General features: G+C 36.4%; 1 protein-coding gene across 1 annotated transcript in view; it reads left to right on the top strand.

The window, feature by feature from the left end:
* The window catches only part of LOC114650543 (HMG box transcription factor BBX), a 312,812-nt gene that overhangs the window by 199,780 nt on the left and 96,031 nt on the right, over nt 1-17,001 (top strand). The window contains 1 exon segment of the mRNA XM_028800239.2: nt 7,834-7,914. Coding sequence (XP_028656072.1) covers nt 7,834-7,914 — 81 coding nt within the window.

Raw genomic sequence — 17,001 nt, 5'->3', positions numbered from 1 at the left:
GTCGGCGAGCAGGGAACTCACCTCTCGGATCCTGTCTGTCTGAGGCGCCTGCCCCGGCATGGCCTTCCTAGACGCCACGCCATCCCGGACGCCTTCAGCGACAGCACACTCACAGGAACCCACTGCACTCCTGGAACACCTGTCGCTGCTTTTCCACACCAGGTAAGAATCCGACCGCAGTCCGGTGGCGGTCTGTGGGTTCTCTCTTCTTCTAGGGGCCATGAGCACTCCGCACCCTCGGAACGTGTGCGGGGGTGCCTGCTGCTCCGGGCCGTCCACAAAATTTTTCTTTTGGGGTCCCTGTCTTGGAACAGACAGAGGGCCCCACGTTGGGCACCATTGTGGAACTTGACCTGGACACAGACAGGCAGACACGTTGTAATCACCCCACACACGTTTATTGAGGTCTTCCATATTTACAAAATGTACTTTCAAACCCCAATACCCCAAAGTCCTGGCCAACACACAACAATACCTTCACTTCTCTTCAGGCCGCCTCCTCCCAGGATGAATATATATATATATATATATATATATATATATATATATATATAAACATTTTATTAATTTTATTAAAATCAGATAACATTCCATACATGCAAGTCAAGTTTAACAAAACTTGTTTCGAAACAAATCGACCCCCAACCATGAAAAAGAGAACTAGGTCCGCAGAGTAAAACTTAATAATAGTAAAAATATGTAAGTAAATAAATGAATAAAAAAAAGACGGGAAAGAATCCACTTCCTCAATTTAAATGCTTATTCTAAAATGTTATTGATCAGATCCTGCCAAGTTTTGAAAACGTTTTGTACAGATCCTCTGAGCGAGGATTTGATTTTTTCAATTTTAAAAAATATATAACATCAGTTATCTACTGACTTAAAAGCGGTGAGTTAGCATACTTCCAGTTAAGCAAGATAAGTCTACATGCCAATAGTGAAGTAAAGACAATTATAGTTTGTTTGTCTTTCTCCCCTTTAAGCCCATCTGGAAGAACACCAGATTAGGAGGGATTGTGACACCACGACTGTCTGAAAGGCATTTAAAAATTTTTGTCCAAAATGATGTTCATTTGGTGCATGCCCAAAACATATGGCCTGAAGAGGCTGGAACTTGATTGCAACATTGGATCTTGCTCTGGAAACATTGTGGACAATTTTAAATGAGACAGATGAGCTTGATATATAACTTTAAGTTGAATAATTGTATGCTTTGCTCATATGAAGCTCAAGTGAATTCTGTGCATTGCTACCTTCTACTCGTTTTCAGAGATGTTGAGTGAGAGATCCTTTTCCCACTGTACACTGGGATCTTTGAAAGGGAGGGACTATAAAATGTTTTTATATATTATGGAAATGCTGTCTGAGTGAGTGAATATATCACATTACACAAGTGTCAAAGATTGGAAGCGTGTCTGCCTTTAATAAATATTACATCGTTATTCAAAAGTGAGATTGGTCTGTATGATGCACATTGTAGTAAGTCCTTATTTTGCTTAGGAAAGACGGTAATTAAAGCTTGACGAAAAGTTTGAAGTAAAGTTTTATTGTCTAGCTTCAGTAAATGTTGCTAATAAAAGGGGAGCTAGCTTAATTGAGAATTTTTTATAAAATTTGGCAGAGTATCTATCAGGGCCTGCTGCTTTTCCACTCTGAAGTGAGTTTATAGCATCTAGTAATTCTGATAGTGCCAGAGGTTTATCCAATTCCTCTGCTCTGAGAGTGTCTAGTTGTGGTATCTGTAATGCACCCAGAAATGCATTAGGTTGTGTCTTGTCTTCTTTAAACTCAGTAGAATTTAAGGACTTATAGTAGTCTCTAAATGTGTGCATTATTTTTTATGATCAATGATTTTGTCTCCATTTGTGTTGGTAATTGTTGAGATTAGATTGTGAGCTTCCTGCTTGTGGATTTGTTGAGCTAAAATCTTATTAGCTTTCTCTCCATGTTCAATGTAATGGTGTCTTGATTTGAAAATAAGTTCTGTTTCTTTAGTTGTCAAGAGGTTGAGTTCTGAATGCAGAGCCTGTCTTTTCCTATGAAGTGCTTCATTTAGGCACCTGGCTTGTTCCTGACCTATTCTGGAAATTTCACTGATTAGCTCTGATACCTTCTTGGTTTCCAGTTTATTTTTGTAGGTAAGATATGAGATAATCTGTCCTCTTAAGAAAGTCTGTTTAATTATTTTAGACTAGCCGTGCCCCACGGCTCCGCCCACATATTAGTGAAAAAGGACAGTGAGGAGGGCCCTGCCCGGCTCCTCACTCCTGACGTCACACTTCCCCCTCCCTGCAGCCAGCAGCCTCTGTCTCGGATTAGTACGAATATATCACTTCTGCAAGCGAACTATGATTCTTAGCGCAATGAGAGAAGTCGCAAAATCAGCCAGGATGTTCAAGCAAATTATAGAAAGAAACCTGTTCTAAATCCGTTAAGTAGTTCTCTCGTTCACTAGCTAAGCGAAGGTAAAGAACATGCCCCGAGGCTGGCACGTGAGTGAGGACCTTCCCCTCGGTCCACTGCATGTCTCTCGGAATTGCGCAAATAAATGGTTACTACAAGCAAAGTATAATACATAGCGCAATGAGAGAAGTCGCAAAAATCAAACGGAATGTTCAAGCAAATTATAGAAATAAATCTGTTCTAAATCCGTTAAGTAGTTCTCTCGGTCACTAGCTAAGTGGAGGTAAGGAACACGCCCCAAGGAGGGCCCCGCCCCCTTCCCCTCTGTCCACTGCGTGTCTCTTAGAATCGCGCAAATACATGGTTACTGCAAGCTAACTGTAATACATAGCACAATGAGAGAAGTCGCAAAAATCAACCGTAATGTTCTAGCAAATTATAGAAAAAAATCTGATCTAAATCCATAAGTACTTCTCTTATGAAAAGCAGACAGACAGACAGATAGACGTTGGATATTATATATACATATATATATATAGAGGTAACAGAAATGTTTCTGGCAGTATTGTTCTGGGTTAGGTTTGCATACTTTATAGATACACTTTCTGAGTGTAATGTAGATATCAGTAAAGTTTTTGGTGAATAGTAAATGTATTCTGAATTCCTTGTTTCTTAGATTATAATGCTTATCTTAGGATAGATGCACCTAGTTCTTGATACATCTGAAGTAGCTGATATGTTGTATCTATAAAAATCTTCAGTGGCTATTCAAAGGATTTGAAGCAGAATTTGCAGATAATTTATAGCAAAGCTGAAGGGCTGCCTGGCAGAGTATGTGATAATGAAAAATAAAAATCTGTGTAGATAACATCAGATGCAGTAGTTGAACAAGAAGCAAATAAATATATTTTCTCCTAATCTTTTAAATATTTAAAATAATTTGTGTTCAATTACTGTACATTAGATTGCATTACTATAAAAGTATAAGTTAGTTCTTCTTCTAGAATAAAAATAAGGCAGTCCTCATTACCCACTGTTACTGTGACATTCCCATTCTAACTCTCTTTGTCCTTTTTGTGTCTTGTGTTTTTGTAGTTTGTGACACTAGACCAGTTTATTATATTGTAATTATGATCTCAGATCTGCTGTATGATTCTGTGTGAGGTCAGGGACCATGTAGGTGACCAGTTGGCCTAGGTTTCCCAAACTCCCACTTTGTTTATTCAAAAGGACTCCATCACCAGCACCCTCAGAGATTTTATTTTTTAGAACTGCCCAGATTTTCTGTTGTTTGGAACTTCTGTTAGTGTGATTTCTCTTACAATTTAGCCAAAGTTTCAAGGATTGTTCTGTTATTTCTCATTTACATACGGTAACTAATATAGGTGATTTTATTTTTGCATATGTTGCATTGTTACTTACCTTTCTGTTTTTACCCTTTTATATTAGTAGATCTGTATAAGTGGTGAAAAAGTGCTATACAGTTATAAACTGAATTGAATTAAAATGCACTGATGTTTTGATTTTCCTTTTTAAGGTGAAGCATCACTGTGGTTCACAGCTATAATCCATTCAGGACTCAGTGTCCACCATCTTTTAAGAAATGCTTTTTATTATAAATTCAAAAATGTATCTTTAAAGTAAAACTACAGCTATAGCACATAATCAATAATTGAAAACAAAATAAAATGTTTGGTAGGATACATGCAGTATTTAAATGGTAACTAAATATGGGCATTGCGTATGTCATTCCTTCTTATATTTTCCTTTTATTTTTTTGTTCCTTTCAAGTAGATATAGTAGGTAGGTAGGTAGGCTGACAGATGTTACATACAGTCATGTACAACTGAAATGTGTTATTTCTTTATTTTGCATATACTTTCAAGTATATTATGTATATGACCTTGTACATTACTCCATGTTCTCAATAGATAGCATTATGCTATATAAATGAGTATCACAGTGGGAGTTCAGTGCGACAGTCATGGTTAAAATAAATGCGTATATAATATGTTTGATAGAATTGTATGGTGATCTCCTTCTACTGATAACAACATGTGCTTTAATCGTTTAGAAACAAGAAATTACCAAAATTTTTATTTTAATCTGCCAAATGTTTTAAACATTCTGAACATAGTTCTCACATTGTTTTTTGGTTTTACTTTTGTTTTGAACTTGCTTATTTTGCACTTCTTATTTTCTGTTTATCACAATGCCATTTTGTGTATGTTATTTCTCTAACAGATGCTGCTATGTTGTACTCTTTGTTGATAGTAGCAACACTTGTTGCTCTTGCTACCTCCAGAAGTCATTGGTGATGTCAGTATGTCACTAGTATATAAGATGACAGTGTGGTGTTTGTTGTGACGTAAGTCTCTTTTTTGCAACACCTGGAAAATAATTAGCAGAGCAAAAAGAAGATGAGTGCTTGACCTTAAAATTAGCAGGGATCAAAACCAGAAAGACAAATGATCATGCATCTGCACCCAATACACAACGAAGAAACAACACAAGAAGAGCCTACCCAAAAGCCTTGTACCAAAGTTTTATCATTCCTTTACTTGCAAGATATTTTATTTTTAAATCCTGAAACATGGACAAGTACAAAATACCATATACTGCCAATCCTCTGATGTCACACATAATGATGTTCAGAAGTCTTGTGACAGTAAAGGGTATTGTTACTGTCAACAAACAGTACAAAAAAACTGTGCCATTATGAAAATAATATACACAAAATTGCAGCTTGGTCAATGGAAAATGAGGTGTGAGAAATAAAGAAGTTCCAAATTAAACAAGCAAAAAACAGAATAATGTTCAAGATGTTTCAAAACTTTAAAATCATCACAGAAATGTGTGGAAGTAACGTTATAGTGACTCTCTACCTGCATTGGATATAGAAATGACAATGTATTATGTAGGCATTTGTGTGTATTGTACACACAATATATGTTTTACTTTCTTGGTGAATTTGAGGAGCATCATACACAAATTGGGGCTCCCAGACATGAGTTGTATAAAAAACAGAGTCAGCCAATCTTCAACTGTGCATATATTGTAATTTATCAAATCATGTCCTTATCTAATTTTTCACAGATACAGTAGGGTATATAAAATGAATCTGAATTTCATTTAATTTGCGGCACTAAATCACAATAACTAAGGAACAGAGTCTAAGGAATACTACCTTTGACATACTGTTAATGTTGAAATAGATGGATGTGTTTGTGTTTAAAGATGGTGTAGTAAAATCATTGTCATAGAATGCATGGTCTCCAAATATCAGATTACTCAATTTTGGACTTTGTACTATCTGCCAAGTGAATTTTAAGTCAGTCTTTACAGCATTAATCAACCCCTTAACCCACACATTGTGACTGCTGCTAAAATGACATATGGAAACCAAATCACTCTGCTAGTTCAGTCTTGTAGTGGCCAGCTTTAGTTTATTCAGAGTTACCAACTACTATCAGTATGTTAATATTATTACTTGAGAGTTCAAAATTCTTTAAAAAAATTCTCTGGATGTAGCTCTTGTGCTACCAAACCATCTCAAAAGTTGCTTTGGTTGCATCTGATTACTGACTGGCAATCAAAATGCAAATAGTAACTGAAACTTGGAAAAAAAGTATTAAAAAATAGGCTCAAGCACCAGTGGTGTTTCTCATGCATTGACTGCATTTTGTTGAAATATTCATAGACACTGGATGAGATCACTTAATCTCTTGTAAAGTAAGTTCTCCAACAAAATTAAACAACTTAAGCGGGGGGGGACAATAAGATGAAGTGATTCAAAGCAGAAATGGTAAGGTTTGACAATGGTACTAAGAAAATGTGATTTTTCTGTCAGACATGAAATAAGAACTCTTTCCTAATTATTTTACAGTTTAAAACCACTGCTTTCAGTATACAAAATAGACATAAAAAGGAATCAATGTAAAAAAAATGGAGCAAAATATGAAAGATGATACTAAGGATACAACGTGAGGTGGAAGAATTATGAAACCATCATTTAAATGTGGTCACATAGCAAGTACTGCTGGGTCTTCAACTGCTTTTTCAGATAGCTCACTCCTGTTTTGCAAAACTGGTTTTGTGAGCACAGGAATAAGTCTATCATTACACTATTTTGTAGGGATTTCGAATCATTTACATGATCTTATAAAGAACATTTCTAATGGTACGGGCTGAGCCTTTCCTGAATAACAAGCCATTTTCTTCTTGTTCAGTCAGTACTGTAAAAGATACACTGCTGCTGTTTTTACATAATACTGGTTCTGCCTTGATAATACTAATACCTATCCCATTTAACTCTTTTTGGATTTTTCATCAGTTCTCAGTACTATTCCCTTTATACTGTATATTTATTGACAAAAGCATTTTTCAAAGTGCATTTAACCAAATAAAAGTCCTCATTGAGATTGTCGTCTTTCTCATTTGTTATTTACATTGTATACCACTGATCTAAGATAGAACATGTATCATTATTATATTATCTGACAGTACATATATGTAGAGAGAACAAAAACCTTTATAAAATATTTTTATATACATATAGATAGATAGATAGATAGATAGATAGATAGATAGATAGATAGATAGATAGATAGATAGATAGATAGATAGATAGATAGATAGATAGATAGATAGATACTTTATTAATCCCAATAACACTTTATGTAGGTAAATAACTTGCAACAGCAACGCATTGATTTGTACAGGGAATCTCAATTGGTTTGGGGGTTCAAGGACATGTTACTTATTGCTGAATATGGGGATGGTGTTGGGGCAGTTTCATAATTGCTTTTTTTGAAGAACAAATGTTAAGGGATTCTTGTGTGGAGTGGTGGCAGCAGAGAGTAGTGCTGAAATAATGGCATAACTATTTAACTGGCATACATAGTTGTTCCTAATGTGATCCATATCTTCAAATGTTTCACTAACATCATTGTTGTTGAGATTACCACCCCATGTCTTTTTCATCTTTGCTCAACGAACCTTTCAAAAGACTCTTTAAATGTCCTATTTGTGTCATGACTCATGTGCTTCATTTTTCTTTTCTTGCACAGACTGTAGTATTTTATCCTTGACTATATTTAAGCTCACCATTTTAGTTATCTGCATTCCACAGTAACTAACCACTTCCAAGGACATATTCCAAATTTAGTCATAAAGGCAATGGGGCCATGACCATGACTTTGAAAATACTGGTGCCAGATTGGAGGGTGTGTTGCATTGTGCTTACAATAAATATTATAACAAAAGAATGCTGTTTGATGTACAGTAACATATATATTATCATTATTGACTATTTTTCCTTCTGAAACTCGCCCTTCCAGTTTGATTTCAGTTGCATAGATAGATAACCCAGATGCTAGTTTTTTGGAATTTGTCATATTGTATATCATAGTATCTCTTCTTTTTGTGCAGATCAGCTCTACTACATCATTCCCTGAAACCCCGACTACTGACAAACAGTGTGGGAAGTCAGCATTGTTCCAGCTTGCTGAGGTATGCAGTCAAAACCAGAGTTCTTTTTTATGTTTGCGTACATCTTTTTATATTACTTATTAGGCACCATACTAAGTGACAGAACATTTTTAAATTTTACTTTTACATAAAAAGTTTATTATCTCTCTAATTTGCTCTGTCACTCTCAACATTACTTCATTATAGAAGCTGATGCCGGAGTATCTAAAGCCAAATTATATTTTATACCATGTTGTCAAAATATTTAACAGAAATAAACTGAAGACTTTTATATATTTTTCCTTGCAGATTTTATGATTACTATACTTGAGGCCTAATGAAATGTCTAATTAGTTGGAATGAGATGTTATACTAATTATTTTTAATACTATGTTCCATGATTTGATGTTTTTTCATTATATTAGCCAATATAAAAACACAGCAAAACCCAAAAAATACATTATATAGGTGTCTTCACCTATAAAGCAGCCATAGGTGCAAAGTATGGCCTGTTTTATAGTGAATGGCATCCCTTCAGAGGCCACAGTCTCAGATGTGTGCACAAAAATGAAAGTTCTCAGTAGAAATTCCACCTTAAAGAATGTATTAAACTGAGAAAGAAAAAACAGCTTTAGTGAATGGTGTGAAAATGTAACCAAGTAGAATATTTCATATAAGATTTCAAAATAAAAAATCACTTCATATACTACAGAAATTATTTACTGTTCAATTACATGGCACTTTCTATATTTTTTTCATTTAAATAATGTAAAAAAATTGTAACAAGGCTTGCCTCAAATCTGATACAAACCATTTCAAAGGCCATTGTTCCAGATTGTATTGTATTGATGAAGGAATGGTGACTTCATGGAATTTAAAAAATGAGGCCCATGTTCAGCTGACACCAGAGGTCTTATCTGTATTTTCAGAAGGCTGTTTCTGTTGCCTTCTGATTTTCATTTCGTAACACTGTTACATGTTGAACTCATAACAACTTCTTTTACCAAGTTTTTAACACTAGAATTACCAGAGCCTACGAAAAAACTCGTAGATCCGGCCCACCTTAAATCCGTTCGAACCTCTCCGTCAGCGCCTTTTGTTCTGTAAATGTGCCGATAAAGACAAGCAGCAAGCAGCCTACTATTCCATCCCCCCACAGCTGCAAAATGTGCTCAAAGTTCTCCCAGCTCATGCCTTGATTGATTATCTGGGAGTGAAATACTGGAGTTTTAGAGTGGAAATAATAGATCGTTATTTGGAACACATGCATTTCATGTGTGTTCCATTTCTACAATAATCTGTGTAAACACATTGTTAAAACAGAAACGCTTTTCATATTTTAGTAGTAAATGACAAAATGTAGGCATAAATTATATAATGTGTGAAGTCTGAAGTCCAAAGATCAAATAAACACTTTCACAAAAGGTTCAAGGATAAAGCAAAAGCTTCCGTGGCGTAGCAGTAAGATTTGCTGACTTGTAATCAAGAGTCCCCGGTTCAATCCCCACTGCCTCCTATATTTGCCGCTTTCAGTAGTGAGCTACTCTTATTGTTAATATTATACAGTACACACATACATTTGGTTTGTGTCCGTAACAGACGGTGTACATGTACAGTACTTGTGAAAGTTACCGTTCTATTTTCACTTTTATTCTCTGTGTCACGATCACGATACATACTACCGCCCCCCACCCAGGGATCTGACACTGATAGTTTTTATTTGAAACTGGGAATAACTGTAGATGTGAGTGGTATTTTGAGGCAATGGAACTTGACATTCTCTGATCTGGATGGATAAAAGCTGACACACATTTTTTTTATTCAGTTTTATTGAGTGTTCCTGCTCACACTGAATTAGTATGCACCTTATGGTCTGTGATGTCAAAAAAAAAAACACAGACATAGGTATATATGATATTTGGAATTATTCATTTTATGACCTGTATAGTTCCTTTCGGAAAACATTGTGGCACGGATGCAACATTATTCATATTATTCATATTCATTCGCTTATCATCTTCTGCTTGTAATCAGTGAAGCTGAGTAAAAAAAATATCAAGTGGCAGTGAGATATGAAGAAGGCAGATTCACCAGCGTTTGTGTGTCAGCTTTTATCCCTCCAGGTCAGAGAATGTCTAGTTCCATTGCCTCAAAACACCACTCACATCTACAGTTATTCATAGTTTCAAATAAAAACTATCAGCATCAGATCCCTGGGTGGGGGCCGGTAGTATGTATCGTGATCGTGACTGAGAGAATAAAAGTGAAAATAAAATGATAACTTTCACAAGTACTATAAATGTACACTGTCTGTTACGGACACAAACCAAATGTATGTGTGTACTGTATAATATTAACAACTAGTTATTAAGCCCGTTACAATAACGGGTGCTAGAACAGTAGTGCATAAACATTAGTAGGAACAGTCTATATTAAATTGCAAGGGACCTTGACCTCATTCTGTTTGTTGGCCGTATTTTTCTGTCGTTCAGCCTTTCTTTTGTTGATGTTTAGTTGCTGTGCTGACCGTTCTTCATGGGCTGCTGCTGTGTATTGTGTGTCTTTAATTTTCTGTGACAGTAATACTGTCTTGTACGTCCGCTGGCTTGTACGTCCGTAATATACCTTTAATTTTCTCTGGCGGTAATACAGGCGTGCGTGTCGGTAATATGCCTTTAATTTTCTCTGACAGTAATACTGGCTTGTATGTGGCTGTAATATGCGTCACTGTATTGTGTAGCTTTAATTTCCTCTCGCAGTAATACTGGTTTGTATTTCCGTAAAACGGCAGTAATTTTCTCTGACAGTAATATCGCGCGTCGCACCGTGCCCCGCGCGTGTGCACTTCACCAGAAGACACACACACACAGACACCTGGACGCACACTGGGATTTTATTAAAGAGGATAAGAGTGACTCACTACTGAAAACGGCAAATATAGGAGGCAGTCGGGATTGAACGGGGGACTCTTGATTATAAAAAGACAGCAAATCTTACCGCTACGCCACAGAAGCTGTTGTTTTATCCTTGAACCTTTTGTGAAAGTGTTTATTTGATCTTTGGACTTCAGGCTTCACACATTATATAGTTTATGCCAACATTTTGTCATTTACTACTAAAATATGAAAAACGTTTCTGTTTTAAGAATGTGTTTACACAGATTATTGTAGAAACGGAACACACATGAAATGCATGTGTTCCAAATAATGATCTATTATTTCCACTCTAAAACTAAAGCACTTCACTCCCAGATAATCAATCAAGGCATGAGCTGGGAGAACTTTGTGCACATTCTGAAACTGGGGGGGGATGGAATAGTAGGCTGCTTGCTGCTTGTCTTTATCGGCACATTTACAGGACAAAAGACGCTGATGAAGAGGTGCAAACGGATTTAAGGTGGCCCAGATTTACGAGTTTTTTCGTAGGCTCTGGTAATTCTAGTGTTAACACTAGAATCCCTGGAGCCTACGAAAAAATTTGTATTCCCGGGCCACCTTAAATTCCTTTGCACCTCTAGATCAGTGCATGATACTGACAGTGCAGGGAGAATTCTTACAGTACAGGCAAGATGACAAAAATAAAACATGTTCAAATGACAACTCATATTCAGATAGCATAGCGCTTTCAAATAGTGACGTTTTCAGGTATGTGTGTGTGTGTGCATGCGTGAGAAAGGCAGAGACAGATTCGATCTCATTCAAGTGGTTACTGGAATATAATATAAACACTTTCGATTGAAAGTATAATGAGACAAGTCTGCTTTTCTTCAAGAATAAAACTGAATAACAAAAAATTCAAGTGGCAACAAGATACCAAAAAGACATGATTCACCAATGTTTGTGTGTCAGCTTATATGTCTTCAGCATTATCTTTTACAGGTAGCAAAGCTTTACACTGGCTGTTACAGACTAAAATCAAAGGCTTCTTCTTTTTGGGCACATACACTGTCAACATATGGTACTGCCAGATCTAAACACTATAATGGCGAATTGGTCACGTACTGAAGTGACTTTAGCTGCAGGTGGAAGTCCCGTTTTTTTTTTTTTTTTTTTTTTACTATTTTGTTGATTTTATTAAAAACAAATAGCATTCCATACAAATAACTCAAGTGTAACAAAAAAAACAAAATCAACCCACACCCCTGAAAAAGAGAGCTAGGCCAGCAGAGTAAAACTTAAAGCTAGTAAAAATAAGTAAATAGATATATTAATAAATGAATGAAGATAAATGGAGTAAAAGAGTGGAGAGAACCTGCTTCCTCAATTTAAATGCTTATTCTAAAATGTTATTGATTAGATCCTGCCAGGTTTTGAAAACGTTTTGTACAGATCCTCTAAGTGCAAATTTGATTTTTTCCAGTTTCAAATAGTATAAAATATCAGTTACCCACTGACTTAGAATAGGAGAGTTAGGATTCTTCCAGTTGACCAAGATAAGTATGTGCCAATAGTGTAGTAAAGGCAATTACAATTTGTTTGTCATTCACCACTTTAAGCCCATCTGGGAGTACCCCAAACACAGCAAGGCTGTCTGAAAGGCATTTAAAGAGTTTGGTCCTGAATGATGTTAATTTGGTGCACGCCCAAAACGTGTGGTCCAGTGTGGCTGGAACGTGATTGCAGTGTTCGCAGGGTGGATCTTACCCTGGAAACATTTTGGACAATTTTAAATGAGACACATCGATCAATATATAATTTTGAGTTGAATAATTCTATGCTTTGCGCATATGAAGCTCGAGTGAATTCTGTGCATTGCTACAGTCCCATTTTACTTATGGTGCAAAGCAGTGTTGTGTTGCGGTGCAACAGTCTATTAGCCAACAAAAGAGCTTTGAAAAGCTGTCTGTTGTTACGGTTCTACCTTTGTCCGGAAATGGCTTCATAAGCTTTATAACCACAGACTCGGAAAGTCTGCCCTGGATTGTAACTCTAAGTTCCCAACATGTTCTGCACAGGCGTCTTTGTTGTCAAAACGCAGATGCTGCATGGTAGTCTGATAGCTGTCACGGGACACCATATCTTTGAATGCCAGTACAACAAATAGTTCTGAGCAGGCATCAGCCACAGCGCCAACTGTGGTCATCACTGCTGTTGTGAAGAGAATGGAGATAAATGGCATCAACTCAGAGAGGGAGAGGCAAGATCGTTGTACCACGTGAATGTCACTGACGGAATAAAACTGAATAATAAAAAACGAGCACTAACTTGTATAAGTAGCCAAAATTTACACTGGGTGTTACAGACTCAAATCAAATGTATGTTTTTATTGTACTGTATTATAGTAATAATTCTAATAATAATAGCAGCTCACTACTCAAAACGTGGAGCACTCAGTACCTTTCGGTTATAAGGCAGCAGTTCTTACCTCTGCACCATTCAAGAATATGTATCCATTTCCTGTCAATTGACATTTGAGTTTGGGTTTTTAACTCATTGACAGCAACATGTAAATTGAATGCTTTTTTTTACTTTGGTTATATTCTTGAATAAAAGTCCACATGTTTTTTTGATATTTGGACTAAAATCTTCACACATTATACACTTCACGTCATTATTAATATTCCATGGAAAATGTTTCTGTTTAGCTATGTGCACAGCAGTTCCTGTCATCCTACATTTACACAGATCATTGTAGACATGGAACACACATGAAATTTATGTATTCCAAATAACAATATATTATTTAGCCAGTACAACTCCAGGTACCTCACTGCCAGATAAATAGACCTCAGTTTGGAGACTTTTGCGACTGACCTCAGCTCAGTCGGGGGCAAGGGGATGGGATAGCAGGCTACTTGCTGCTTGTGCTGATAGACACATTGGCAAAACAAAAGATGCTGATGGAGAGGTGCGAAGGAATTTAAGGTGGCCTGGGATTAAGAATTTTTTTCATAGGCTTTAGGGATTTTAGTGTTAAGGCAAAAGAACAGTATTATTTGGCAGCCGGGAAATAAAATAGGGTAACATACACATAATATTGCTTACGTTTTGATCCGAGTAACAGGAATATCCTCCTTGTTATGAAATAACCATATAGTTTGTAACTTCATTATCATTTCTATCATTCTCTGATCTTGTTGTCTTTTTCCTCCTCCTTCTACTCTTGTCCAATCTTATATTTACAATGCCTATAAAAAGTATTTGCAAAAGTTTGCACATAATATTATTTTACAACATTGAATCACATTGAATTTAATTTGCTTTTTGACATTGATCAACAGAAAAGACTATAATGTCAAAGAGAAAACTGATCTTTGCAAAGTGATTGTATAAGTATTCATCCCATTCAAATCAGTGTATAGTAGATGTGCCATTGGCAGCAATTCCATCCTGGAGTCTGAGTGAATCAGCTTTGCACATCTGGACATGGCAATTTTTCCACTTTTTTCTGCCAGACCTTTGAAGCTACACAGTATGTCAGATTGTAAGGGGATAATGAGTTAACCTATTTCAAGTCCAGGAACAGATTCTCAATTAGAGTGAGATCTGGACTCTGACCTGACCGCTCCAAGACATTAACAGTGTTGCTTTTACACCATTCCTGTGTACCTTTCTTTGGCTTTATTCTTGGGGTTGTTTTCTTGATGGAAATAAATCTCCCAGGGTGTAGGTTTCCTGTAGATTGCATCAGGTTTTCCTTCCTGCTGCAGCCTCAGCATGATGCTGACACCACTATGCTTCACAGTAGGGATGGTGTGTTTTTAATAACAACAACATTTATTTCTATAGCACGTTTTCATACAAACAATGTAGCTCAAAGTGCTTTACATGATGAAGTAAGAGAAAAAAGACAAAATAAATAATTAAATTTAGGGAACACTAATTAACATAAAAGTAAGGTCCGATGGCCAGGGAGGACAGAAAAAACAAAAAACACTCCAGACGGCTGGAGAAAAAAAATAAAATCTGCAGGGGTTCCAGGCCACAAGACCGCCCAGCCCCCTCTAGGCATTCTACCTAACATAAATGATCTCAGTCAGTCCTCATTGTATTCAGAGTTTACATTCAAGAATTTGATGATGATGGTCCTGTGGACTTCTGGCCTTTAATCCATCAATGTAGGGACATCATGGTGCCTTGATTAGGTGGTGGTGGTGCAGATCGCCACCACAGAATACTGGAAAAAGTACAGAAGGGAAAGTAGGGGTTAGTATGGATTTTGGAGCCACCCTGAATAATAATGATAATTCATTGAATATACAGAGCATCAGCATTATCTAAGATGAAGCTATGAGAAAGCCATGTTAAAGTAATGAGTTTTCAGCAGTATTTTAAAGTGCTCCACTGTATTAGCCTGGCGAATTCCTATTGGCAAGCTATTCCAGATTTTAGGTGCATAACAGCAGAAGGCTGCCTCATCACTTCTTTTAAGTTTAGCTCTTGGAATTCTAAGTAGACACTCATTTGAAGACCTAAGGTTACGATTTGGAGTGTAAGGTGTAAGACATTCCGAAATATAAGATGGAGTGAGATTATTTAAGGCTGTAAACCATAAGCACTATTTTAAAGTCAATTCTAAATGGCACAGGTAACCAATGTAGTGACATCAAAACTGGGGTGATGTTTCTGAGTTAAGATTCTAGCAGCTGCATTCTGCACTAGTTGCAATCAATTGATGTCTTTTTTTGGTAGTCCTGAGAGGAGTGCTATACAGTAATCTAGCCGACTGAAAACAAAAACGTGAACTAATTTTTCAGCATCTTGCAATGTTATAAGAGGTCTAACTTTTGCTATATTTCTTAAGTGAAAAAATGCTGTCCTAGTAATCTGATTAATACATGATTTAAAATTCAGGTCAGAGTCAATAGTTACCCCTAAATTCTTTACCTCCGTCTTGACTTTTAATCCTAATGCATCAAGTTTATTTCTAATAACCTCATTATATCCATTATTGCCAATCACTAAAATTTCTGTTTTCTCTCTATTTAGTTTGAGAAAATTACTACTCATCCATTCAGAAACACAAGCAAGACATTGTATCAGTGAATCAAGAATGTTGGGGTCATCAGGCGCTATGATAAATACAATTGTTTGTCATCAGCATAGCTGTGGTAGCTCACATTATGCCTTGAGATAATCTGACCTAACAGAAGCATGTAAATCAAAAAGAGCAGCAGACCCAGGATAGAGCCTTGTGGAACACCATATAGAATATCATATGTCTTTGAAGTATATTTACCACAACTAACAAAGAATTTTCTACCTCAGATCTAAGAGGATGAGAACAGATAAATGGCCTCTGTCTGCATTTACCCGCAAGTCATTTACTACTTTAACAAGTGCAGTTTCTGTACTGTGATTTGTTCTGAAACCCAACTGAAACTTACCAAGAATGGCATGTTTATTGAGGTGATCATTAAGCTGCATAATGACTGTCTTCTCTAGAGTTTTACTTAAGAAAGGCAGGTTATAAATAGGTCTAAAATTCTCCAAAGCAGAGGAGTAAAGATTATTTTTCTTGAGCAGGGGTTTAACTACAACAGTCTTAAGACAGTCTGGGAAGAAAACCCTTTATCTAATGGCGAGTTTACTATGTCAAGAATACTATCAATTAGCACGCCCGATACTTCTTTGAAAAAACTTGTTGGTATTGGGGTCAAGGACACAGGTGGATGGTCTCAGTTGAGAAATTATTTTATATAAATTAGGTAAATCTATCCTAGTGAATAATTTAATTTGTTTATAATGGAGTACTGGGATTTAAGAGGATCAGTATTGGGGAGATGTACTATATTATTTGTAATATCATTAATTTTTTGATTAAAAAATACAGCAAAAGCCTCGCAAGTTTCACTCGAAGTATTTTGGAGGCATTCCATTGAGTGACCTGGATTTAGCAGACTTTCAGTTGTAGAGAACGAGACTCTGGCCTTACTAGCATTTTTATTTATAATTTTAGAGAAATAACACCGCCTCTCAAGACGGACTATATTGTTGTATTCTGTTATTTTAACCTTCAATATCTCATAGTGGATGATCAGTTTAGTTTTTCTCCATTTACGCTCAGCTCTCCGGTATGTTCTCTTTAGATCATATACTCTTTGGGTCTTCCCTGGTATAACAGTGCTAGAAGATTTTTTAACTATCTTTTCAGGTGTGACTATGTCAGCAGCAGCTCTCACCTTAGTAT

The sequence above is a fragment of the Erpetoichthys calabaricus genome, chromosome 4, assembly GCF_900747795.2.
Source record: "Erpetoichthys calabaricus chromosome 4, fErpCal1.3, whole genome shotgun sequence".
Classification (NCBI taxonomy): Eukaryota; Metazoa; Chordata; class Cladistia; order Polypteriformes; family Polypteridae; genus Erpetoichthys; species Erpetoichthys calabaricus.
This window is presented reverse-complemented; position numbering and strand designations above follow the sequence as displayed.